The 27,841-nt window shown below is 44.0% G+C and overlaps 1 protein-coding gene across 2 annotated transcripts in view; it reads left to right on the top strand.

The window, feature by feature from the left end:
- Positions 1 to 17,414, top strand: part of TRAF5 (TNF receptor associated factor 5) — a 41,750-nt gene extending 24,336 nt beyond the window's left edge. For both annotated transcript variants that reach the window (XM_087827623.1, XM_087827622.1), the window contains exons 2-11: positions 86 to 304; positions 1,306 to 1,363; positions 3,562 to 3,663; positions 5,909 to 6,073; positions 6,725 to 6,802; positions 7,136 to 7,210; positions 8,237 to 8,329; positions 11,872 to 12,012; positions 13,414 to 13,582; positions 14,751 to 17,414. In XM_087827623.1, coding sequence (XP_087683749.1) covers positions 87 to 304; positions 1,306 to 1,363; positions 3,562 to 3,663; positions 5,909 to 6,073; positions 6,725 to 6,802; positions 7,136 to 7,210; positions 8,237 to 8,329; positions 11,872 to 12,012; positions 13,414 to 13,582; positions 14,751 to 15,328 — 1,677 coding nt within the window. In that variant the 5' untranslated portion in view covers position 86 and the 3' untranslated portion in view covers positions 15,329 to 17,414. The remainder of the gene's footprint in view (positions 1 to 85; positions 305 to 1,305; positions 1,364 to 3,561; positions 3,664 to 5,908; positions 6,074 to 6,724; positions 6,803 to 7,135; positions 7,211 to 8,236; positions 8,330 to 11,871; positions 12,013 to 13,413; positions 13,583 to 14,750) is intronic.
- The last annotated feature ends 10,427 nt before the right edge of the window (positions 17,415 to 27,841 follow it).

Raw genomic sequence — 27,841 nt, 5'->3', positions numbered from 1 at the left:
ATGTTCAATAATTAAAACTCCCAATGTCTGTAGTTGTTTCGATATGTGCACACTTAATTTCCCTTCTGTTCTCCTGACCCCCCAGAATGGCTTATTCTGAGGAGCGAGCAGGCGTCCCCTGTGGTTTCATCCGCCAGAATTCCAGCAACTCTGTTTCCTTGGACTTTGAGCCCAACTCCGAATACCAGTTTGTGGAGCTGTTGGAAGAGCGATACAAATGTGCCTTCTGCCACTCAGTGCTTCACAACCCCCACCAGACAGGTTGTGGACACCGCTTCTGCCAGCACTGCATCCTGTCCCTGAGGTGAGTGGGTAGGTGACCTCCAGCCACAGCAGGCCAGAACCCCAGGGGCCTGTCCTGGGATCTAAATGTCAAGTGTGGCCACTCAGTTGTAATCATGGTTTTGGAATTGCTGTGGTTGGCGACAGAACTACGAATCTGGGGAGGAGCTCTCCCAGGGCCCTTCTGTCAGATCCTGAGGAGCAATCTTCATTTTTTGCCACTCACTTACTGATTTTCACCTTTGGTTAAAATTCAGACCACACCTGCTTTGCATGGGAAGGCAGACCTAGCAGCACAGTCTGTGTTGGAAAGGACCCATATTTCTCCAAGGCCTGTAGTCACCCTGACCCTTCCTTGCCTTAAGGCAGTGGTGGTGTCCCATCCAGAAGGAGTCTCGCTGCCACGGTGCAGTTCACTCCTCGGTGGCTGTAAAACCTGGATCATGCCACATTGAGGAAGCAGACCAGGAGAAACATAAAAGCAGGCATTTGGGGCTTTGTAGGGGCAGTAAGGAAGCTGTGTCCTGCCCAGCTTAGAAAGGGGGTCATTACAGCACATTCCCGCTCATGCATGGGTTCGTTCACTCAGTGCCTGTGTGTTCCAGGCACCGTGCTAAACTAAGCTCTAGCGTCCAGAGTTGAAGAGCTAGAGGGCCCTTGTGGAACAGGACCCAGTCTCTGCCTTCTGGAACGTTCCAGAGAAGCAGACCGGTTGTGGTCCAGTGTGATAAGCAAAGGACTGCGGAGGGAGCCCTGGAGAGGGCATTCAGTGAGTCTGGGGGACTCACTATTTCACTTGTGTCCTGGGGGATGAATGGGAGTTTTTCAGGCTGACTGGAGAGGTGCTGAAATTGGGGTGCAGGGGGGCCTTCTGGGAGAAGGCAATAGCATGAGTAGAGACAGGGCCTGGCCGACTCTGGGGGACTTCAGAGGGTCGAGCATGGCTGGAGGGCTGGGGCTGCTCCAGGAAGAGCTGTCGAGGTCACCTCTTAATTCCTGCTCCGTTTTTATTTTTCTCTCCAGAGAATTAAATGCAGTTCCGCTCTGCCCTGTAGATAAAGAGGTTATCAAACCTCACGAGGTAAGAAAATCACTGCTTTGGGTTAGCAGCTCTCTAGTTGACAGAGAAGCCAGTGTCTTGATTGGACATCGAGGCTGGAGCAGGAGGACAGGAGGATGGACCTTCCTGGAGTCCACGTTCCTCTGCCGAGGGGTCGGGTCATACCCCTGACTGTGACCTGCTCAAGGGAGGCTTGTTTGGGTCCTTACTGGCTCCCCACGTTTCCCTTCCTGCTGCTTCCTTACGCTCTTCCTACACTCGCTCCAGCCAGATCGAGTCACTTGGAGAAATGAAAATATCCTGTTTCCAGGAATTCACTTTCTTATCTGGTTAATCGCTAATACTTCCTTTTGTTGTTATGTCTGACAACGACCTTATCAAGATATAATTCATATGTCACCAAATTTACTTTGAAAGTATACATGTTTCTTGGGTTATAGTAGGGGTGGAATTACTGGGTCATATGGTAGCTCCATGCTTAACATACTAAGGACCTGCCAGGCTAGTTTCCAAAGCAGCTGCACCATTTTGCCTCCCGCCAGCCGTGTATGAGAGTCTGATTTCCCCTGATCCTTGCCAGAATTTGCTATTGTCCATCTTTTTTTTTTTTTTTTAATATCTTTATTGATTTCAGAGAGAGGACGGGAGAGGGAGAGAGAGAGAGAGAAACATCAATGATGAGAGAGTCATTGATCCGCTGCCTCCTGCACGCCCCCGACTGGGGATCGAGCCCGCAACCCGGGCATGTGCCCTGACCGGGAACCGAACCCCGATCGCCTGGATCCTAGGTCGGTGCTCAACTGCTGAGCCACGCCCGGCCGGACTGTCCACCTTTTTTTATTATAGCCTTCCTCGTGGGTATGAAGAAGTGTCTTGTGGCTTTGATTTGCGTTTCTGTAATGATTAACGGTGTTGAGCGTCTTTTCATGGGCTTGACCATTTGTATATGTTCTTTGTAAAAATGCCTATTCAACTCCCTCGCTCATTTTCTCAGTGGATTATTTGTCTCTTGTTGAGTTCTAAGAGTTCTTTATATATTCTGGATACAAGTCTCTCATCAGACACATGACTTGCAAATATTTTTCTCCCATTTTGTCTTTTCTCTTTCCTTTGAAGCACAAACATTTTTCATTTTGATGAAGCCTTCTTTATATTTGTTTGTCTGGTCGCCTGTGCTTTTAGTGTTGTATCTGAGAAACCCTTACCTAAGCCATGGTCGTGAAGATTTTTCTCCATTAAAATATCCTTTTAAGCTCTGTTCTCTTCCTTTAAAACTCTGTTATGGGACATTCTAGCATCACCCCCACCAGGAAGCCCCCTGACACCTGACACGCACGCTCCTTCTCTGTGCTCTTGTGATGCCTTCTGATGCCCAGCAGAGGACAGAGCTATACTTGTGCCTGCCTCGCCCAGTAGGCCAGGGGTTGGCATACTGCAACACGGGATTTTTTGGGACATGTCCAGCCTGCCACCTGTTTTTGTATGGCCTGTGAGCTAAGAGCAGTTTTTATATTTTTAAATCATTGGAAAAAATCAGAGGAAGGGAACACAGGAACTCTGTACTATTTTTGTAACTTCTTGTGAGTCTTAAACTATTCCAAAATTTAAAAATTTAAAATAAAAATAAGCATAATGTTTTGCGACATGTGAAAATTACATTGCAGTATTCATACATAACGTTTTATTGGAACATAGCTACGCCCACTCATTTTAGTATTGTAGATGGTGGAGTTGAATAGTTGCAGCAACGACCATTGCAGTGTGGTCCGCAAAGATGAAAATATTTACATCTGATCCTTTACAGAGAAAGTTTGCCAACCCCTGGTTTGTGCTGAAATATTAAGTCAGCATAGCTTCAGTGACACTACCTGATAACTAGTACAAACCCTTCTGCTGGGACAGGAAGCTGAAAGCATCACCCTCAGCCACAGCCCCGCCTCCTGACCTCTGAGCATGTGGGGTCAAGGTCACCATGAGATTCTCCTAGCTGCAGCCTGCTGTGCTGCGCGTTGAATGACCTGGCTTGTATGTTTAGTGACCTGTCAGAAGTATGTATCGGAGACAGCTTTTCCTTTTATGGTGGTGAATCTGGTATTTCCATGCCAACCACTGGTCTGGAAGGTTTCACCTGACTTCTGTGATGTACTTGACGACCACATTAATAATGAATCATGCTGTTCTAAAGCGTTGGTGTGAGACCTATCATGTTTATCTTTTAGGTGTTTAAAGACAATTGCTGCAAAAGGGAAGTCCTCAATTTATATGTATATTGCAAAAATGCTCCTGAGTGTAATGCCAAGATTATTCTGGGACGATTCCAGGTTAGTATTACTCACAAACAATATTTACCTTTGCCAATTCCCAGTGACGTGCATTGAACACCTTTTTGTGATAGTTACTGAGCTAAGCCTGGGGCTGGGTGGTCATTGGGTTGCCCTCAGAGAATTCCCATCTAGAAATTCTGCAGCACAGCACACCTAGGGCTATGGTGTGAGTGAAGAGATTTGTTCCATCTGGAAGGCTCGGAAGACACGCTCCCTGTACTAGACCTTAAACTGTGAGTTAGAGGCATGGATCCAAAAGTGAAGATATGAGACATGGTGGGCAAAAGGAACACTTAAGCAAGGACATGTTATTTGGGGGGAAGGATTTGGGGTCCCTGGGGCAGGAGTCGGGATATGACTGCCCAAAAGCATTCGCAGAGGCCAGGGTAGGTGGGCCCAGCAGCCGTGGGCCTTGGCCTCTTACAGTTTGTGATCTAAGGCAGAAAACAGGTCAGAACAGAGATAGAATGGAGTTTAAAGGTGAAGCATCGTTATGAGATGCAAACAAAAAGGTATAAGGGAGACGAAGGGAAGTCAGCTTCCTCTCCAGTGAAACTGTCCTACCCACTCTTCTCTCCAGCAGGAAGTTTGTTAAAATTCGGGCTGAAAATGTGGTTCTGCCATGGCAGGCAGGCCGGTATCAGGCTTGACCACACTACGGGTGAATGAGGCTCAGGCATCTCAAGCTTCAGGAAATTGCCTGGAGGCTGCTGAATTTTCCACTCCTACCCACGCATTTTAGAATACATTTCAGGCGACTCTTTTCTCCGTCACTCCTCCAAAACCCCCCAGGCACCGAGCTTATAAATGTGCAAATGATTTCCTGTCAACCCAGGGAGTTCTTTGGAGCTTCAGGGAACTTTGCCGGGTTTTCCTGTGACAGTCCCCAGCCGCCTGTCCCAGAGCAGGGTCTCTTTTCCAGCTTGCTTGTGTCGTCTCTAAGCCTGAAAAGGAAACAAGGCTCAAATGGACCGTTGATCAGGCTTTGTGACCAGATCATCAGCTTCTCGAGGACTGGCTGATTTCTTTCCACCTCTTTCTTTCCCTTCCCTTCATTCAGTGCTCTCCTCACTTCGCCTGATAGGGTGTGGGATCTCACAGGTAGCAGAATCTAGATGAATGCTGACTGTTTGGGTGAGTTGAGGGTAATATCAATGAATTTGGATAAGATGTGGATTTCAGCTGTCATTACCATTTGTTTTTTACTAGCAGAAGCAAAAGAAAATAGGTATATTTCTTTATCTCCTATAGAAAAACTCTATGCTCTTTTTCTCCTTCAGAGAAGGGGTCAGCAAATTGTTTCTGTCAAGAACCAGACAGTAAATATTTTAGACTCTGTAGGCCGCACAGTCTCTGTCACAACTGCTCAACTTTCCCATCTTAGAGGGAAACCAGCCACAGACCATATGAGAACAACTAGGTATGTGGCTCTATTCCAGTCAAACTTTATTTACAAAAGCAAGTAGCAGGCCAGGTTGGCCCAAGGGCCATAGCTTGCCAGCCCTGTTTGAAAGGATTTTTTGGGGAGACAGGCTTGTTAGGATTTTGATAACTTGTCAGAATCACAGTAACTTATAGTCATTCAAAGGTGCTCTTAAAATATGCCTGTTTCCATAAATCTCTAATGTGAAGACAACTGGAATGAACACTATTTATATCCTCTTACATTCTAGTTGAAAACATTTCCTGACCTTACAAGACTGGCCCTTCTCAGCTCCCCTTGGGTCTGGGATCCTGTATTCCCTCTGCCTCCTTTTCATGACCACTTCTGGGCTGGCTTCCTCTCCTTCCCTTTTCTTCCTATAATCCCATATTTTCTTCCCTCTTTCCCCTCTGTCCTGCTGGCCTTTACCACCTGCAGGTCAGGACTTGGTGCTGGGGTGGGGATAAAGAGTGCCCAAAAGAAGTAAAAACTGTCCTGGAAGATCTGGGAAATTCACTGGCAAGCCTAAGGAAATATCCAAGAACCAACCTGAGACTATGAGCCGGTTCCTAGAAAATCGAAAATAAACTCGTATGCCTCTTTCCTTACCATGTTCCCCTGTCCTCCTGACTCCCACGAGGCAAGGCTGGCTTTCGCAGCCCGGGTCCCAGCAGGCCTGTGCTCAGCAGAGGCGGGTGGCCTCCGCCCAGGGCCCGAAGGCGCGTTGCCCTTCCCCGCCCCGCAGGTGCTGAGAGGCCCCTGGCCTCTCACTGGGCCTTCTGGGCGCCTCCCTTCCAGCCCCCCTGTTTTGCGTTGCAGGACCACCTGCAGCAGTGCCTATTTCAAACTGTGCAGTGTTCCAATGAGAGCTGCCGTCAACCTGTCCTTCGGAAAGATCTGAAAGAGCACTTGAGCGCAGACTGCCAGTTTCGAGAGGAAAAATGCCTTTATTGCAAAAAGGATGTGGTAGTAATCGATCTACAGGTAAAAAAACACACAAAACAAGATTCATCACCTTTATGGGGCTAAATTCTGCTTGAGCGATCAGAGTGAACCAGGTGGGCTACTGGAAGCACCTTTCTGGATGCATTCTTATACAGAAATACTAGGTCCAAAGAATAAATGTGTGAGAGAAGTTCTGTAAAAGACAAAAAGCCTTCTTGTCGGTCGGACCGTATTCATTTATTCTTGGCAAAAATACTGTTTGAGCACCTGCTGAGGGTGTGTGCAAGGAGTGATGCTAGTGCTGGGTCACAGGAGGTGGCGATAGTGTCCGTCCTCAGGATGCTGTGATCTGACCCGAGAGGTTGGATGTGGGCCTAAAACGAGAGCATGGACACCTCTTACCTGTGCCAAAGGAGCCATACTGATGACTCCCGCAGTCTGCCCTCTATGAGTCCTGTGCCCTCTGACTTTCTTTTGGAGTAATTGGAAAATTGAATGGAGTTGAATTCCTTTATACTAAGAAAGCGGCCATCTATATATAATCCGTTCTGGAACTAGGCCATACCTTCCTGTAGATGGTAAGCCGCATAAATAGATCCCCAAAGAGACATATGCATAAACACTGCAGGCATAAAAGGGAACCCTTGAGAGCAAGGCAGTTTTGTTTTATCACATTTTTTTCCGTTTCAGAATCATGAGCAAAACTTGTGTCCCGAGTACCCCGTCTCTTGTCCCAACAAGTGCCTGCAGATTATTCCCAGAACTGAGGTAACTATAAATAATTCTCTCAGTAGACCTTACGTAAGATAAAAGTTTTAACAATCATGATGCTGTGTGTCTGACAAAATCGCCTAGGCAAAGGCCCGAGGCTTACGTGACACCCATGATAACCGAGTCTCTGTCTGCCCTTCCCTTTTCCCTGAGAATTGGCCTCTGTTTTCGCCGTAGCGCTCCCTCCACCGGGCCTTAGCGTGGCCTTTTCCTTCTCCTGTGCCCGCCCCTCTCCCCAAGCCAGCCTTGGCTCCCTGCTTGCTGCAGTCACACCGGACAGGGGGCAAGTTGCTGATGACTTTCTGTAGCATGAGGCTGTCCATTTCATAGGTGAACGAACACCTTGCCATGTGTCCTGAAACGGAACAAGACTGTCCTTTCAAGCACTATGGCTGTCCTGTGAAGGTATGGAGTGCCTTTTTGTTTCTGCCTCTACATTCTACTGTGTAATTCACTGGGTGAGTTCCTTGTACCCTGATTCCATCTGGGATGCAAAAGAACATTCACTTATGAGAATTTTATGGCTGGCAATTGTATTGGTCAGGGTTCACCAGAGACATGGAACCAGCAGGAGATATGTAACATATATAATATATAAGTAAATGTGTATTTATACTTATATATTTATGTTTGCATATATAAATATATACATGTGTCTGCTGAATATTTCTTTGTCTTTGCTCTAAAAAGGGTAGGGGGCTTACTTTTTTAGTGCATGAAATACAAACTTGCGTTCTAGCTCTGAAAGGGAACTTTTTTATAGTTAGGCCCAAACTTCCACTTGGGTTGTGTTCCAGAACTTAATCAGTACCAGAGCTGGGGAAGGGAGTTACTCTCTGGACAAGGGACCAGCCCTAAACAGAAGGGAAATTGATGACACATGTTTGCTTAGAATCCATGGATCACTCAGAATCCCTAAAGTTTGTTTTTATTAGTAATTTAGGCACTTTGCAATGATTGTGAGGGCAGGAAATTTGCTTGGGCCGGGATTACAATTAGGTTGCATACCTTTGGCCTGTGATAGCAGGGCAGTGATAGAAGAATCGAAATGTGCTTGGACAGAGGGAGAACTAACCTAGGCTTAGAACTGATCTGGAGCTAATTCACCTGGGAGACAGGTTTTATATGGGAATAGCTGAAAGATGGTAATAACCACATTTAACCCAGAGTCATATACTATTCCCAGGGCGAGGAAGGAAATCAGTGTTGAGAATTTTGATAGTGGACTGACTCTCTGTCTCTATGAGTTTAAAATTGTCTCATGGGTACTGTAGAATCTTGGAAAAGGGAACTGGCGGGGCTATTTTTTCTGTAACCCACCTTGAGACAAGTAAGCAGAGACTAGAGTTCTGCTTCGGGGTAGTATCTCACCACCATGCTCGTTTGGGGAGACTTTCAACAACCTGACATATTTTTCTCTTCATACCGAAGGGTAAACGGGGGAGCCTGCAGCAGCATGAGCACTCAGCCTTGCGGGACCACATGCTTCTCGTCTTAGAAAAGAACTTCCAATTAGAAGAGCAGGTAAGTAAGTATTCAAGGGGTCAGGTCAAAAGGGAGGCGGCAGAGCTGCTGGGATCTGCAGTTCTCCGCATTCTGCTTCGGTGTAAGCCGACTGGGGGTAGGTCTTTTTCTACTAAGTGGCCAGACAGAGTCATAGGACCATAGACTATTAGAAGTGGAAGATGCCTTTGAGATCCTCATTCAACAGGGGAAGTAATTACACTCAAGGAAATTTTGATGTGTTTGTGGCTTGTGTCAGGATTCGATCTCCAACCCATGTCCCCATAGTCCTGTGCTCTCCATGAGATACCATACTGCTTGTCTGTAGCCTCTCCACACACCATTTGGTTAATAATAACTGGCACCTACTAGGTGCTTAGTAGATGTCTGATGTGTTAAAATTAAATTTATATTACCATGAAACAACAGTTGAGAGTCTGTTCTAGGCACTATGGGTTTTGTATATTTTGTAGTAAGTCCTAACTCTTGCCTTGAAGAAGCTTTGCAACCTGATAAATGCATACGTACATATTTATTTCACTGAGTTGCAGTTATCAAGTGAAAGTATGTGCGCAAGTGCTGACTTTATTGAGTAATTATTATAAAAGTTGTTTTGTTAGAACATCTCAGAGGATCAGACTTTTCAAGCCCTCATAGGGAAGAAAACCATCCATCTGCAGACAGGGAACTGGAATTTTCTACCTCAGATTATTTTATGATGTATGATTCCAGATTAAAGTGGTGTGCGAGTTCTAGGGTCAGATCCTGGAGAACATTAGAAAGACTGATTAAACTGTAACTTCGGTAGAAGCCATGCTGCCTAGTAGCCATTCCCAAGTTCTTTCTGTACTGTTGCTTCATTCATCCATTTGCTCATTGAACAGACCTCCCATCTGTCAGGTTCAGTGTTAGTTGCTAGGGACACTGAGTTGAGGGAGGCGCAGCCTTTATCCTTGCAGAACTCAAAAAAATATAAACAGGTATGTTGCTGTGCCTCACGGGACATACTGTGAGGGTACCCCGTGTCTGGGCTCAATCAGTTGAAGGAAGAGGAGGTCTGTCGGTTAAAATGTTGTGGGAAGAGGACATTCCAGAAGGAGAAGTTTGCGCCATGGCGGGGAAGCAAGAGAGAGGCCGATGGTTCAAGGAAATGTGCTCATGGGGTGGAGAGACACCGAGTGTGAGACAGGGAATGGTTGGAGTCTGGTCTGTTGGATCCAGATTGCAATGGCCTTCCATGTAAGCTAAGATATTTTTTAACACTGTGCATTCAATTATTTTTTATTCATTAATATTCTGTCTTATATCAAAAAGGATTTAAGGGCTAAAAATTTGAACTAATGCTTATCAATAATAGGGAGCTAATGGAGGCTTTTAAATTGAAAACATACTTGGCCGGCTAATTGTCTGTTTGGTTTTAGAGAGTAAGACAGCAGGCGGTAGCATGGAAGATGGGGAGAGGGAGAGGAGAGGAAGAGGAACAGCAGGACCAGGCAGAAGGACATTGCAATGAACTAGACAGTGCAGCAGTAGAGCTTGGAAATTGATGAGCAAGGGGTCTGGTGCCAGAGTGCCTGGGTTCCAGGACTGGCTCCACACCAGTCATGTGAGTTTGGGGATGCTGCTTAACTTGTCTCTTCCCCAGTTTCCTCGTTTGTAAAATGGGGTTGTGGTGAGGGTTAAATGAGAAAGCATATTTAAGCTCTTAGCACAGTGTGTGGAATTTAAGCATTTCAATATTAGGTGGAGGCAAGATGCTGGAGCAGGTGATGGTCATGGTCATGGTCGTGGTCGTGGTCATGGTCATGGGTCACCCAAGGCTGCGTCAGTGGGGATGGAAAGAGGGCATTGGGAAACATTCCGAGGTTGGACTGGTATGCTGTGAGCTTAGAAGGCAAGGGACATGGTAATGTTCAGGAACAGGTTAGATGTGAGGATTGGGAGACTCCTGAGTTTGCCTTTGTTCAGGGAGATATGTCTGGTGCGTAGGTGGAAGTCAGCTCTAGGAGTCCTAATAGAGGATCCTGGGTCAGAGATCAGATGGTTGTTGCAAACTCTTTGTGCATTCACTCATAAAACATGTATCAGATGTCCTCTGTGTGCCAGGCACTGTGTGAGGCTTTGGGAGTAAAGAAATGAGATGTAGCCTCAATAATTTAGTGAAGGAAAAAAGGACTTCACTAAAAAAAAAAAAAAAAAAAAAAAAAAAAGGCAGTAAGAGCAATGAGGGTAAGTTATACACTAGATTATGATCCGGGTGCCATGGAACTTGAGAGTGGCCTAGGTAGGTGGTCGTAGTGAGGAAATATAGTTCTGAGAAGATGTGCTCTTGAGCGGAGGCTTAGGAAGCAGTACTTTCTAGACGGAAGGGGCAGCGTCAGAGAGCAAGGCCTGATGGGAAATAGAAGTTATGTAGTCGCACTGGGCAGCGCCCATGTGAAACCTGAGTGGGCACAAGGCCCAGACCTGTAGGGCCTTGGATGGCCTGTAAAAGGCCACTAGAGATAGGTAAGTGGGGGTGACAAGACCAGATCTGTCTCTTCACAGTATTGTGGACACCGTATGGGGTATGCATTGGAGGAAAAGAAAACTAAAGACAAGGAGAGCATTCATTCGTTCAACAAATATTTATCAAGCACCTACTGGTGCCAGGCGCCAGGCCAGCTGCTGGGGTTGCAGGGGCCTGTGGGATCCATGCCAGCCCCCACTCCCGTAAGGCTTCCTTTCTGGTACATGTGTGAGGGAGAGTGTAGGACCGGTTGGGCGCTGTTCTAACTGTCCAGGAGGGAAGTTAGGAAGGTTGAAATGAGTATGAACCAAGATGAGATGAAATGAGAAATGGATGTAAGAGTTGTTTTGTTTTGTGGTGTGTTAGGAGTTAAGGCTGGCAAGTATTGCTGAATGAGTGGGTGTGAGGATGAGAGAAGAGTTGTCTAGGGTCACTCTTAGATTTTTGGTTATTTCTTTCAAATAGATTACAAATTCTGAGAGAGTGGCACATTTTGCCTACCCCTGGCTAGCTCTATGCTGGGCAGATTACTTAAATTCTCTGCCTTTGTTTCATCATCTGTAAAATGGGACTGATATTCATACCCAACTCACAGGGTCCTTTGAGAATAAAAGAGGTAATGAGTTATAAGGGTATGGTAGACATTCAGCAAATTTCAGCTATTACTGTCAGTACTATGCACGTGACATCTAAGGTGGTATGGTGATCAGCACTGGGGTTGTTTAACAAGTACCTACGGAGTGAATGAAGTGAACCAGTTCAGTAAATTCAGCCAAGTGATGTCACTATCATTAGATGAACCATCTTAGCGGGTTAGAAAAGGCTGACGAGAAACCTGGGGATCAGGTGTCTTTCAGAGCACCTGCAACTATTTTCCTAGCGTTATATAGAAATCTACTTGTAAATATTTTCCTAGAAATATATATATGTGATATATAATATATATACAGTTTTCCTAGAAACACTTTCTTACCTACAAAATTTTCCTAGAATTACATTTATTTTAATTTGTTTGAGTGCCTTTAAATGATCTCATTCACATTCCTGTTATTAGATTTCCGACTTATATAAGAGCCTAGAACGGAAAGAAAGTAAAATCCAGGAGCTAGCGGAAACTGTAAAGAAATTCGAAAAGGAGTTTAAGCAGGTCGCGCAGCTATTCGGCAAAAATGGAAGCTTCCTTTCAAACATCCAGGTGAGAAATGACCTTTCTGTTCATAGCCAAGATTTAGCCTTCAGTTAATTTGCAGTGAGGGTTTCTCTTATAACTTTTTAAATGGAAATAACTTCAAATGTACAGAAAAGCTGCTAGAATAAGATAGTGCAGAGAGCTCCTGTATGTTCTCCAGCCACACTCACCCGTTGTCAGTACATTGTCCCTTTGGCTTCATCATTCGTATCCATTCATTCATCTCTCTCCCCCTTTGAGCTTTCTGCACCATTTGAGAATAAGTCACATATCGTACGGCGTTTTACCCCTACATACTTCAGGATGTGTTTTGTGAGAATAAAGATCTCCTTTTACATAACCCTAGTGAATTTAGCAATATCCGTAAATTTAACATGGGTACAATACTTTTGTATCATTTCTGGCAGTTAGGGTTTTCATTAACTTTGGGCCAATATTAGTCACTTGAGTTCAGAGCCACTGAGGACATCTATAGTTCTGCAAATCAGGTGGAGAGAAGTTCAGTCGAGGGAAACTATTAATTCCCTTGGGAAGAAAACGCTTTAAACACCTCTCAAATATAGCAAAAATTATTTGCAAATCATGAAATACCATAAACAGATTCTTAATGCATAATGTCTTTATTATGATTATAAAATTCATACTAAAAAAGATTTCAAGATATGTGGTGTGGGCAATATTTTTGCAATTTGGATCCGAGATGATGCAGGCCATATAGTTTGCATACTTTGTCAGCACACTACACGTGTGTGTGTTTGCGCACGCACACACACACGCATGTGTTTAGAGAAAAGGAAATGCGTTATAAGTTACTCTCTCAATTCTGATCTTTTTCTAACACAGTGAGCAGTCAGAATTAAGGCAGTGAGGGGCAGGGTGGAGGAGAAACATAGTTGTAGTTTTATTTAATATCCTTTGTCTAAAGAGAGCAATTGGAAGTCCAGGCCTCATCTTAGGGCACTTGTGTTCCACCTGTCGTGCTCAAGCCAGAACAGGTGGGCTGACTTCCAGTTCATTCTCTGCCTTCTAGCAGAGCAGAAGTGAATCAGGAGAGTAGCTTCGAAGAGGAGAAGGCAGCGATAAGGTAAGAGGAGAGACAACCCGAGAACAGAGATAGATCTAAAGCTAGGTTGGAGAACCAAGTGGACAGACACTGAGAGGGGAGTAAAAATCAGGCGGAGAAGTTCAAAGCTTTGGAGCAGGACCTGGGATAGAGAGGAGGGGGAAGGTACAGGTGACTGATCTCTCTGCGCCCTTGTTGAACTTTCTGTTGTGGACTGTGTAGTTTTCATTTCACTAGTTGATTAATTAAATGTGAAATGTCTGAGTTGAAAAATGTAATCTCAATGAATTACTAAGATAAGGTATTCATTTGCTAAGATATTAATATCCGTTTTGTACTGAAAGGTTCTTGCCAGTCACATTGACAAGTCGGCTTGGCTAGAAGCTCAAGTGCGTCAGTTATTACAAGTGGCAAACCAGCAGCAAAATAAATTTGACCTGAGGCCTTTGGTGGAAGCAATTGATACAGTGAAACAGAAAATTGCCCTGCTAGAAAGCAGTGATCAGAGATTAGGTATGTCTAATATTTTGTATTCCCTTCTGGTGACTCGTATGTCTGCATGTGTTTATGAAACAAGCCAATACCTGGCCAGGTGGAGAGTCACAGCCGTCCAGGATAAACTATGGTCGAACCTGGTGGCTGTGAAACAGAGGAGCATGATATTCTGGCTACTCAGACAAAAACTATGAAGAGCCATGAACGGGGGCCAGAAGAGGCAATGGGTGGAAGAAGACCAGGCAATTGCAGGAACAAGGGAATGACGGTTTTTAACTGAGAGTGGGAAATAATGAGAAACCTAAGAAAGAGATATGGCGGGAACACTGTTTTAAGTGGAAGCATCCCTCAGAGATATTGTGGGTTTGCTTCCAGACCGCTGCAATGAAGTAAATATCACAATAAAGTGGGTCACAGATTTTTTTGGTTTCCCAGTGCATATAAAGATTATATTTACACTCTACTGCAGTCTATTAAGTGTGCAATGGAGTTGTCTGAAAAAAAAAATGATGTATATGCCTTCACTAAAGAGTACTGTATCACTAAGAACTGCTAACCATCACGTGAGCCTTCAGTGAGTCGGAATCTTTTTGCTGGTGGAGGGTCTTGCCCTAGTAACATCAAAGATCACTGATCACAGATCACCACAACAAATGCAGTGAAAAAGTTTGAAATCTTGCGAGAATTCCCAAAATGCGACACAGACACCAGCAGGGAGCAAATGCTGCTGAGAAGATGGTGCCAATAGACTTGCTCACCACAGGGTAGCCACAGACCTTCCGTTTGTAACGACAGCAATGCCTTGCAAAGCACAACAAAAAAAGTTGCAGTAAAGCAAGGTCTGCGTGTGCAGAGAGATGCAAAAGGCTGTGGCTGTTTAAAAGCATCCGGGTTGAAACCCGTGGGTCCCCCCCAGCACACCTTAGCTGAATGCTGAGCGTGTGTCGTCCCTTCACGCGGGCGAGCCTCAGCTGGAGGGCGCATTCGAGTGTGCTTGGTGCCACTCTCGCCACGACACGAGATTCACCGAGCTGATGTCGTCAGCACGAGTGGCCCATTGGTGGACACTGAAGTCACTTCTCCTTTAGGATGTCAGAGTTGTGTTGCTTGTTTGCGGGTAACAAAATTGCAGCTTGGGCAAACTGTAAAGACAGCCCAGGCCTACAGTGTCTGTTTCTCTTCGCAGTTGTTTTGGAAGGCGAGACGAGCAAGCACGATGCCCACATCAACATTCACAAAGCGCAGCTGAATAAAAACGAAGAGCGGTTTAAGCTGCTGGAAGGTGCCTGCTACAACGGGAAGCTCATCTGGAAGGTGACCGACTACAGGGCGAAGAAAAAGGAGGCGCAGGACGGGCACACGGTGTCGGTCTTCAGCCAGCCCTTCTACACCAGCCGCTGCGGCTACCGGCTGTGCGCCAGGGCCTACCTGAACGGGGACGGGGCCGGCAAGGGGACGCACCTGTCGCTGTACTTCGTGGTGATGCGGGGGGAGTTCGACTCCCTGTTGCAGTGGCCGTTCAGGCAGAGGGTCACCCTGATGCTTTTGGACCAGAGCGGCAAGAAGAACCACATCACGGAGACCTTCAAGGCCGACCCCAACAGCAGCAGCTTTAAAAGGCCCGACGGGGAGATGAACATTGCCTCCGGCTGTCCGCGCTTCGTGGCTCACTCCACCTTGGAGAACGCCAAGAACACCTACATTAAGGACGACACCATGTTCTTGAAAGTGGCCGTGGATCTGACTGACCTGGAGGATCTCTAGTCGCTATTTCTGGGGTGGAAAAGGGACTTCTTTGGTCCAGAAGCGTGGAGGAAGCCTTTGGTGAGCACGGGGACTGAATTTCAACTCAGTACACATTTGTACTTGGCTTTTTGCCCTTAGTGTTTGAAGTCAGTTTAAAACTTCCTAAGTGCTGTCTTCTTTTTACATTTCACCCTGTCCCAGTTTGAAGCTTAAAGTGCTTAGGATATCCTCTTGTTATTTATATTTTTCTATCTCTTGAAAGATGGTGAGTTTCTTAAAAGCACGTTCTGGGGCAAGTTCTTTTACTGGTGCTTAGATGGGGTCTCAGGGTAGGCACTCTGTGTTCAGTGTTATTGAGGACACTGATGTGGAATTCCCAATTGAAAACGCATTGGTATTTTTGTTCCGCTGGTTCTAGTCTTGACTATACACCTGCAGAAGCCATTTTTGGGGGTAGGTTGTTCCAGATCAGCAGAGGGGTGGTGCACTTACAAGGACAGTATGTCCAATTGGAACAGATTTTTTTTTTTGGTCAGATACTAAATTACTATATCTCTAAATATTTTCATGAACTTCACCAGTAGTCAGCAGACACAATTTTGCAAGGCTGCATGAGAACTGGTGACGAGAGTATCTTCATTCTTCCTGCTAAAGTACAGAAGGAACTACAACATAGCATGTATGTAAGGAAATATAAACATCCAACCAAAGTCCAGATGTTATTAGGTTCAGCCATATGAAAAACTGTTTTCATAGATCAAAAACAGTCAAATATTAAGAGTTCGATAGGGTTTAGCTTAATGTATATATGTGTATGTACGCAAATAATTTAAAGATATTTTGGTAATAATAGGACATTAATGTTAGGATGGGCAGAATTTAGTATATGATGGAGAAAGTGTCATAAATGGATAAGAGGAATTTAAAACCTAGGGAAGACACCATTACAATTTCCTATGAGTGTCAGAAGCACTCCCATCCAAAACTGATTGCTAAAAACAGTATCTCCTGTTCTTTTTGAGAAAATTTTGAATCCATAAATTGGTATGAAAGTGGGCATTTATATAAACTTGTGACTTTTCTTGTCAAAGTCCTGAGTACTCTGTGAAAAAATTATTATCTTCTAATGCATCTATCCGTTTGGATCTGAGGGGGTGTGTACAAGTTGAGATGAGTCCTTCTGACTCTTGATAAGCCGGAGGTTTACAAAAAATACCCAACTTGCCTGAGCCCTGATTCACTGTTGTGCAGCTGAGCATTACTCACACTTGGCCTGGCCTCCTTGATCCTGCTAGGACAGATGCCATGGGCTGAGGGCCACGCAGCACAGCTCATTCGGGCAGTGGCCATGCACCTTACAACTTCTGAACAGCTAACCAATAGAAGAAGCATGATTTATACCAGTGGCTTCTGGAGTAACTGAAACTTCCTTAATCTCTTCTGTGAAATTTTCAAGATGCTAAAGACTCATCCCAAAGGATTAAATTCAAAGAAGTAGGTTCCCAATAGAAATATACTCAAGAACTACACTGTAGCTGCTGGTGAACTCTGGTACAGCGGATGGTCAACACATCAGGACAAACTCAGGAAGCCCTTCTCTAGACCACACAGGTGATTCTCTCCGTGTGTTTTCAGTGTTTCTCATCAAGTCCAAGATCACCCTCTGTACTCCTGGGGAGTGGAAGTTCATATTGTTGTAACTAGTTTTAAGTAGTTGAAGTGAAAAACATTTTAAAGTGAATTTATCAAAATACTGGTTTTGTGTTTTAACCAACTTGTCTACATAAAAGTATACGTCATGGCATGGTTTGCTTACGAGTTCAGAGTCCCTTCCTCATTGAAACACTGATCACAGAACAAGGTATTCTGGAGTAAAAAGCACTCCTTTACCACAAAATAAGAGTCGTAATTTTTGTTTTAAAGAAGTAGACCCATGTAAACTATTTTTCCTCTTTCGTAATATGAAATAATTTTTAATCTATATCAGTAAGATTTAATTTTTATCTCCAGTTTGGTTTGATAGCAATTCCTGGTGAAAAGAAAACAACACACTAGGCATAATAGGGGAGTTAACCTTGAGAAAGATATGTGCAGGATTAAAGTAGGGTGGGGAGGTGGGGTACATATTAATGCATATTAACGGATCTACATTCTAACCCCTGATCTCCAAATTTGATGCTTTCAGAGATGGTCACAGCCAAGTTCAATTCATAGTGCCAACCTTAGATGCAAGTAAATAGGACCGAGAGCCACCAACCTTTTGTGGCAATCCGTCCACACCAACTACCTCTTTTCTCTTAGAAAGTGGTTGGACACGTGGGTCTTACTCTTACATAAGAATTCTGGGCTGGAGATAAAGCTCTGATAGATGTGCCCAGCGAGAGGAGCCTGCAAAGCATTTGAAGAAGGAATGGTCAGAGGTAAGGGAAGTACAGGGAGGTGGGAAAGGAATGTCCACAGGACCAAATGCTACCCTGAGGACAGCTGTTCCTGGGCACCCCACAGCTGACTTGAACTCAGTTTCCACCCCCGTGCTGCTCCCTCCTTGGTCTGTATCTCTGACCTTGGCCTTTGCTTAAGCTGCAGACTCATATAGCCAAGTACCTGCTGACCGTCTAAACTTAGAAGTCCTACAGGGACTTTAAAGTCAGTGTCACCATAACTGAACTGGGAATCTTCCCACTCTCCCCAGCACTGCCAACCTCTGACTCCTCCTGTGTATTCTACCCCCTTTGATGGTATCAGCATCCAACTGAGAAGTTTGGACGCTATTCTAGATTCCTCCCTCACTGTCCCTATCCAGTCACCTACCCAGTTCTGCCAGTATGACCCCCAGATAACTTTTAAAAGTCATTCCTAACTACTTATCCCTACTGCCTACAACTACCCTATTGCAGCCTACATTTTTTTTGCTACACAATTATTCCACTTTTTTCTTTCACCTCTTTCAGATCCAGCCTCACACTGCCACACGGTAACTTCTCTAAATGAAAATCTGAGAATGACTCCCCACCCCACCCACTGGCTCCATCACCCATAGGACAAAGCCCTGCCTCCTTGGTGTGGCGAACAAGGCCTGACATGCCCACCTCTGGCCCCCCAGCCTCACCTCCTGACAGTTCTGCTCCTCATTTAGCAATAGCACACCAAGCTGTTTGCCGTTTGTACTTGTGCCACATTTCTCCCGGAATGCTCTTCTCTGCCCTCACCTCCTTCTTTGGTGAATTCTTGCCCTTTAAGATCCTGCTTTGGCCTCACTTCCTCCAGGAGGCCCTCCTAAACCAGCACTACTCACTGCACACCCTGCCCTACCTTCTCTAGGCCAAGAGTCCCTGCTCTGTGCTATATATTTCCTTGTCTTTACCTCAGTTAGTGAACTTCCCCCCCGCCCCCCTAGAAAACAAGTATAAATTGACTATGCATTTGTCAGATTTTGTGTTAGGTGCAAATGGAACAGATACTGTCCCTGTCCTCATAAAACTTATAATCTGGAGTCAACAAGTGGTGAACCAAAATGATCAATGTGTAAATGTTCCCAGTCTCCCCTGTCTGGTGAAGACTTTGCCTCTCAACACCACCACCACCCCTGAAATTGTATCTCTCAGGCCAGTTCTGAATGTTTGTGATGCAAAATGAAACAACGGGCAGGAAGGATTTCGAGAGAGAACCCTAGGAGCAAAATATATGAAAAGACTGCACCACTCCACATAAGGATTGGGAGAATTAAAGAAGAGAGAAAATGGGTTATGAGCCTATGGGACCTGTTGGGATTGTGACTTGAAGCCCCTTTGATGCTCTTTTCCCTTCTACGAGACAGCTAAAGACTAATGTACATTTAAACAGTATTTTTGGCTGTTTGAATTACACTTGTTTGAATGAAACTCCATGTGGAGACTGGACTCTGGCTCCAGGACTTATAAGGCGCTTGAACAAATAAGTATATAACTTGTGGTGAATGCCTTGAAGAAAATAGCCCAGTGAAAGAGTAATAGGGCCTTGGTGGTAAGAATGTGTATGTACTTAGGGCTGTCAGAGGCCTTTGTGCTGCGGTAACATGATATGCAGTGTTCATACGACATGTTTTCTGAATGCCCCTCACTTGTGTACACACTTATAACATTTTAGGAACTTCCTGTGAGAAACTTGCCTCCTGATCGCCTTTGTAGCACAGGCATGTGACCGAGGCCCTCCAGCCAGGCATAAGCCGTTCCAAGCTTCAACTTGAAAGACGAAGTTGGAAAGATTCAACGTTTTTTGCGAGAAAGACTTGCAAGATGAAAGGAAATGCACCAAACTCTGACTCCTCAGCGATGGAGGGGTGAGGGTACCCAAGACAGAGCTCTGGCACCCAGGCCGTATTTCGTGGCCCGTGTGTGTGGAAGTCACAGGTTTAGTGTCTAGTGGCAGTGGCAGCAGTGGGTTTTCACTAGAGCGCTGGTTGTGTCGCACCCACAGCTGGCCTCTGGTCTTCCTGGACATTCTGTGGGCTCCATAAATCCATGCCGTCCTTTCCCAGGCAGAGAAGATCCTGTTGTTTGTAACTAAGAACCCAGCTGAATCAAGCTGAGACCTGAAAGATGAGTCAGCCATGGGGAGAGCAGGTGGAGTGAGCGTTTGGGGCAGAGGGCACTGAGGAACACAGTCACACGCCACATAATGACACTTCGGTCAACCGTAGACCTCATGTATGACAGTGGGCCCATAAGATCATAATGGAGCTTACAAATTCCCATCACCTAGCGATGTCCTAAAGTCATAGCACAACACATGGCTCGTGTGTTTGTGGTGACGCTAGTGCATACAAACCTACTGTGCTGCTAGTCGTAGAAAAGTATAGCACATACAGTTAGGAGCAATGCATTACACTTGATAATGATAATGACTTGCTGGTTTATGTACTTGCTACCTACACTTCTTACTTTTATTTTAGAGTATTCTCTATCTACTTACAGAAGAAAAGCTTGCCGCAGAGCAGTATGCCATGTTGCACCGGCAGCAGCCTCATTCATCCCGTGTTTACTGCATTTTGATTGCATCATTTTTCTTGTGCTTGACTTCATGTCCTGTTGTTTTGTGCAGTACAGGCTTGTAGTCCAGGAGGAATGGGCTCTCCCGCATAGCCTGGTTGAGGAGTAGGCGAGGCCACCTCGGTTCGTGTAAGCGCACTCTGTGATGTTCGCCCAGTGATGAAATTGCCTAATGGCGCATTTCTCAGAATGTGTCCTGGTCGTTAAGCAGTGCACGACTGTAAAAGCATTGCTTTAGGAACTGAAAAGAGGCCAGTGTAGTGAGAGTCCATGAGAAGAGGAGAGTGGCACTTGATGCGGTTAGAGAAGGCAGGGCCCAGGATCTAGTGTTAAAGTTGCGGCAAGGAGTTTGTGGTTTATGTGAAGTGTAATGAAAGCTGCTATGACTTTGTCAGGCCAATGTGTTCTGATCAAGGTGTTCTAAAAAATTGTTCTGTGAGGAGCACAGATAAGAAAGGGCCAAGAAAGGACGTGGAAAGAGTATTAAGGTTGCATCACACTGCAATTGTGTTTACATGTCTGTGCCCTTGACTAGATCATAAACTCCTCAAAGCCAAAATCCATGTCTCATTCAAGTGCATAGAAGGGGCTCAGTGTATTAAACTGAACTGTATATATACAATAATTCATTGCACATAGGCAGGTATTATGCCCATTTCATAGATGAAAAAACTGGTTATTAGAGAAATCTATGTGCTAGGCACTCAGAAATCCTAAGAAGTTTACACACTAATTATATATTAATGTACTAATAATCCTCACAGCAATCTTATGAGTTATATACTATTTTATCCCCATTTTACAGATGAGGCAACTGAGGCACAGAGAGGTTATGTAATAAGCTCTACATTACATAGCTAATAAGTGGCAAAGCCAGAATTTGAATCCAGACAGTCTGGCTTCAGAGGCTCCATTCTTAACCACTGTATGAGAATGCCTCATATGGGTACTGATTTATTCTATATGGCTATATAAAAATATACATTTAAGTGAGTTAAAATATAATAAGAGTAACCACTAGAATAAAAATTGAGCATATAACTTTCAAGCCACTAGAAAAAAAAACTGGAAAAAGAAACTTTATCAAACCAAAGAAAAGAAAATAACAGGAAACATAATATACATAGGAAAAACAATTTAGAATTAAATCCAGACATGTAATTACTATTAAAAGAGAAAATATGTCTAATGTGGGGGGCACATGCACATGCTTTTTAAATACATATTGAAAACAAAACAGAGGTGACAGCTCCATTCCCTGGTATATATTCAGAGATACTCTTGCATATGTATACCAGAAGACACAAGAGAGTTTTCTACCAGCATTGTTTATAATAAAACAAACAAACCAACAAGAGATGGCATGGATGTGGAGCAACAGAAACTCTCCTACCCTGCTGGTGGAAGGGTACACTGGTACAAGCACTGGAAAATAATTTTGCAATATCAAATAAAGTTGAATTGTGAAAACCCTTAACCCTTGCAATTCCATTTGTAGCCATGTACCTAAAATTTTTGCCTGTGCCCAATATGATATGCGCAAGAATGCTCATTAATTCATGCTGGAATGGCAAAAATCAGCAATTGTTAAATTACTAGCAACAGGAGAATGGATAAATTGCTTTATGGTCATACAATGGAATACTCTTCAGCAGTGACAATGAAAAAGCTGGAACTACATGAATCAACACAGATGACTTTTACAAACATAATTTTGGGTGACAAAAGCAATTACACAATGAAATCATTTATATTAGGTATAAAATATACAAAACAATACTATACGTTACTCATCTGGCTACATACGTATGGAGCATGTATAAAAGCTTTCATGGGAATGATAGAAACCACCTTCAGGGAAGGAGTTAACTTTGGGGAAGAAAAAGGGAGAGTGAGACTGAAGGAGGGTTCACAAGAGGCTCTAACTGGATAGGTAACATTAAAATCTGAAGGAAATGCGGAAAAATGTTAGAATGTGATAAAGTGAGGTAGCTGGTATATAGGTGTTCATTACATTATTCTTTGTAACTTTACACATTTGTAATATTCCGTATTAAACATTTTAAAGAAAAGAAGTTTTCAACTTGAGAATCTACAAAAAGTACAAATAAACCCAAAGAAATAAGAAGATATTCATAAAGGCATAAATTAAAGAAAAACTTCTAAAATAGAGGTTATCAATAAAATCAAAAGCTGGTTCAATAAACCTGATCAAGAAAAAGAAAAAAAATGACTTTGATAGAATATACAAAAATTAATAAGAACAGTATAAAATCAAAAATGTCAATCATACCGTGGACAATTTTATACCAATCATTTTGAAAATGCAGATGAAATGGGTACCTTTCTAGGAAAAAATACTTATCCCTTGAAAAGGCGCCACAGCCAAACGACTTTAAAGAGGAGTGCTCCAAAAACCAAAGGAACGGATCATCCACACGCTACGTTTACTCTGGGTCATATAAAAAGAAACTCATTCGCCTGATCCATTCTGAGACCCAGCACAAACTGATATCAAAACTGGACGAGTTCTCTCGACAACTGAAGAAAACCAGAGGCCAATCTCAATTATGAACACAGGCACAAAACCCCTAAATTAAATGCACAGCAAATCGCACCCAGCAAGGTACTGGAAGAACATATGCCAGGACTGTAAGGACAGCTCAACATTAGAAAGCCTGTTATTGTTGTTCTGTTACTGGAGGCTAATGGAGAAAAGCGATATGGTCATCTCTCATCTATCAGACCAACACTGAAAGTATTCGGTAATACTCAATACACATTTCTGATTTTCAAAAGCTATAAGATGACTCGACCAACCAGGAAAAGAATGAAGCACCTTTAATTTTAAAAAGGGTTATCTTCCAGAAACCTTCAGAAAGCATCGCGAACGAAACGTAAAATGCATGCTGCACAGTGTTGTAGTGCATTCTTGGGGGAAGACAAAATTGTTATTTACAGGTGAATTCTTACCTACAAAATCCAAAAGAATTATCAGAATACAAAGGCTCAGTGGAGCAACCAGACAGATCAACAAACCAAAAGCCAAATGATCGCAGGGTCCATCAGGAAGGGTAAACCAGCCCAGCAACAGAAGCTGGTAGGTAGAAACCTCAAAAGAAATGTGCAAAACGGCAAGAAAGCTGCAGGGCTTCACACGAATATCAAGGGAAGACTTGACTTCACGGAGAAATAGCCACATTGCTGGATGGTCACCGGTATCAAATCTGGACAAGTTATTCTACCAAAAAACAAATCCCGGGAAAACTCGGCCACTTGGCGACAATCTGTATCAGTACTTGAAATGGAGTCGCACACAAATTCTGGGAAAACGCTGCCGTTTGTTGACGATCCGTTGCAGAATCCGGCCCCGCGATTTGAGGTTCTGCGCGATGTACGCGGATAAGCCCTGCTAAGGGTCAAACCCCGGAGGCTAAGCCTCCTTCGCGCCCAGAGCCCGGCGAAGGCCGGTCCCGGAAGAGCCCTGGGGCCCCGCCCCTATCTGTGCCGTGGGCGGGACGTTTCCGGAGCTGACGTGCGCATGCGCGCGCCTGCGCGGAGGCCTCGTTCCTGCCGCCGCTGCGCAGAACCTCGTGGCGCGGCGTCGGGCTCCGCGGCGCCTGCCGCCCTGGTCCCTCAGCACCCTTGGGCCCGGGCTTGAGCCCGCCCAGGAAGGCCGTTTCCTCTGCAGTTTCCAGTAAGTGACGGTCGCAGTCTTGTGGTTAGAAAGAGGCCGCGCCGGCATTTTCTTTGTACCCTCCCCCCCCAAGTCCCTCCCCGACCTTTGGTCACTCCAGAGCTGGCGGCCGCTCATCCCCAAATCCGGGGCCGCTCAGGGCTTCCCCAGAGGATGAGCCCGTTCTGAGAAGCGTTTCTTAGTCGTAAACAGTCACTGGCTTCTCTTATCTACAGTAAATCTTCAGTGTCGTGGGCGGTTTCTGTGACTTTAAGCAAAACTAGTATAAGGAGAGTAATTTTTTCATAGGCTAATAGATATAAACAAGCACAGTTCCTAGAGCATCCCATCAGCCAAACCGTTGAACAAAAACCCCGTTATTTTGGGTCCTCCTGTACCCTACAAGGTGTGTTTTCGGTCTGACCCTGTTCTCAGCTCTCCCTCCCGTTTTGAGGGCCCGCAGACACACCCCTGGAAATAGTCTTTCCTCCTTCTCTCTTTGGGAATATACCCTTTGTGGCTGCTCAGAACCTTCCCTCTCTTAGTGAAAATCTATCCCAGGGACCGCCCACCTCGGCACAGGGCCCCTTCCTAAACCTCTCTTCTGATTAAATAAAGGAAACAAGGAAAGAATGCCTTTAGAGTAAGACTGGCCTAAGCATTTTATGCTCGTTGTTTTATTTAATCATCACACCACTCCGTGGGTGGGTACCAGTGAGAACACAGAGGCAATGAGAAGTTAAATAATTTGCTTGAGGTAACAGCTCGGGTGTGATGGAGTTGAAATTTGAATCTACTGTGTAGCTTACCCCAAAGCTGGTGCTCTTACCCGCTTTCTCTTTCCCAAATATCTGGGCATCCCCCTTTTAGTTGCTTCTCCTGAGGAATTTTTTTTCTGAATGCTGTCTAGAATGTTCGTTTCTGGAAATCTGGCCTCTGTCTAAGAACCTTCCCAGAGCTTTCCACACACGCCCTTGAGTGTTCCCTTTTATCAGGTATCTAAGCTTTGAGTTTAGTAGTATTTGACATCCTCAAAACGTACTTATGCCTCCTTGAAAAATGTGCTTCTAACCCAGTGCTCATTATAATCAGCTGCGTTTCCCTGCGTTAGTATGTCATTATCGTGATCACTGTTCTAGGCAAACATTTGAGCGGTTTGTATAAGACACTAAAGATAATTGCAGCCCTCCTCTCCAAAGCCTACATGTTAAAAAAAACAACACCTGATATAGAGAAATAAAATGAACTGCAATTCAAAAGGTAAGACAGAACCAGATGTGAAGGGTCTTTATCATGTAGGCAGCGAGGAACCATTGGAAGTTTAAGAAGATAACTCTGGCGGCAATGTGAAGGATGTGGGGAAAGGCAGTGAAACTCATTGGGCAATAGGTGGAATTGTTTAGGTAGATAGTTTAGGAGTTATTAAAGGGCTGTGCCAAGCAGTATTGGGCTTAGGGGGAAATTGCAAGACATTTTGGCAAGGCCGAATCAAAAGGACTTAATATCTGACTGATTATGGAATTGAAAAACAGGAAGGAGTCAGTGATAACAAAACTTGAGGTTTGTACAGCTGCAGTTATGTCCCCTCTACTTTGTCTTGTGTTTAATTGTACTAAGTCATTTCTATAACATACATACTCTAAGAAGAGATATCTTTACTGATGATGACAGACATTAAAAAGCACGATAAAGGAATTCTATAAACAACTCTATACTTATCAATTTAACATCTTCGATGAAATGGACCACTATCAAAACTACCAAAATTCACCCAGGAGGAAAGAGGTAAGCTGAATAGTTCTATAACAAAAAGGAAAACTCTCCAGTGCCATGTAGTTTCACTGGTGAATTTTATCAAATATTTAAGAACAAAGTAATGGTCATTCTAATAAGCTGTTTCAGAGAATAGAAGAGGAAGGAAAACTTCCCAACTCATTTTATGAAGCCAGCGTTTCCTGATACCAAAACCAGATTTAAAAAAAAAAAAAGAAAAACAAATCAATGTCCCTCATAAACAGAGATGCAAAAAATCCTCAAAAAAATATTAGCAAATTGAATGCAGCAACGTGTAAAAGAAAAATACTTTGTGACTGAGTGTCACTTGTCCCAGGAATTCAAGGCTGGTTCAACATTTGAAAATCAGTATAACTCACCATATTAACAGACTATACAAGAAAAACTACATGTTCCTATCAATAGATGCAAAAAAAAAAAAAAAGCACTTCTACATGTTCCTATCAATAGATGCAAAAAAAAAAGCACTTGGCAAAATTCAATATCTATGATTTTAAAAACTCAGCACAACTGTGTTCTTTAAAAAAAAAAATCAGCTCAACCAAGATGAGAAAAATTGTATTTTGAGTCCTAAACAGAGTCTAATCCATCTAGAGCAGGGGTGGGGAAACTTTTTTCTGCCAAGGGCTATTTGGATACTTATAACATCATTTGTGAGCCATACAAAATTATCAACTTAAAAATTAGCTATGGAAAAAGCTCCTAGGTTTATTGAATTTCCAGTCCCTCCTGCAGTTGCTTTGACAGGGCCAGACCAAATGATTTCACTGGCTGTATACGGCCTGCAGGCTGGACGTTCCCCATGCCTGATCTAGAGGTCAGTGGTTCTTTAATAGCTGTAGAAATGACCACTATCTGTAATCCAGAGGACTGGCAATGTGACTTGCTTCAGAAGAGGGCTCAGTGGCAGGAGCTCCTGGCCAGCCGAGCCTTGCCTGGCCTGGCCTTCCCAAACAAGACTCTGCACCTGCAGTTCTGCACCCCTACCCCCATCCCCATCAAAGAGGCTACATTGCTGAAATGGCAGAGATGGTGAGTTGAGAGACGGTAGCATATGACGGTCTTGGTAGTCTCTCCAGGAGATGGCCTTCACTACTTCTCTGTACTTCTCTTTCTCTCTTAAAAATTTTGTGTATTTATAGAGAGCAAAGAAATTGAACGTGTACATAAAGTTGTGGCTGTCTTCATATCAGTGTTCGAAAACACAAATGAATAAATAATCAACTAGGAATAGAAGGGACTCTGATAAAAGGCATGTGCAAAACTTAGAGCTAGCATCATACTTAAGGGAATGACTGAATGTCCCCTAGCTCCAATGTAATACTGTATGTCAACTATAATTCAGTCAAAATTGTTTTCAAAAGATCATATAGCTGTGCTTTGTGGGGAAGAGATTGTATAAAGGTTAAAAGTAAAAGTGGGAAACTCAGAGTTAGTTGGCTGTTACAGTACTTCAGGTAAGAGATTTTGGTGGTTTGGATTAGGACAGACTTTCTCAGTCTCATCACTTACCGTTGGGGCTGGGTTATTCTTTGTTGTGAGGAGCTTTCCTGTGCATTTAAGATATTTAGCTATATCCCTGGCCTCTACCTGCTAGATTCCAAGTAGCAACCAAATTGTGACAAGATTCCAAGCTGTAATAACCAAAAATTGCTCCAGACATTTCAAAAAAACCCCGTATAGACCAATAAAATAGAATAGAGTGCCCAGAAATAGACTCGTGCATATATGGTCAACTCATTCTTGACAAGAGGACCAAAAAATACAATGGGAAAAGAATCACTTCTTCAATAATTGGTATTGGGAAGACTGGACAGGCACATGCAAAGAAATGAAACTGGACCACATCTTACACTACACACAAAAGTCAACTCAAAATGGATTACAGTCTTGAATGTAAGACCTGAAATTAAAACTCCTTTAAGAAAACATAGGAATAAGCTCCTTGACATCAGTTTTGGTGGTGATTTTTAAAATTTGATTTGTGTTTTTAATCATATGACTGTGCTTGGTCACAGATCAGATCTGGATACT

The sequence above is a fragment of the Miniopterus natalensis genome, chromosome 19 (genome assembly GCF_054644295.1).
Source record: "Miniopterus natalensis isolate mMinNat1 chromosome 19, mMinNat1.hap1, whole genome shotgun sequence".
Classification (NCBI taxonomy): Eukaryota; Metazoa; Chordata; class Mammalia; order Chiroptera; family Miniopteridae; genus Miniopterus; species Miniopterus natalensis.
The sequence above is the reverse complement of the archived record's forward strand: the minus strand, read 5'-3'. Positions and strand labels throughout refer to the sequence as shown.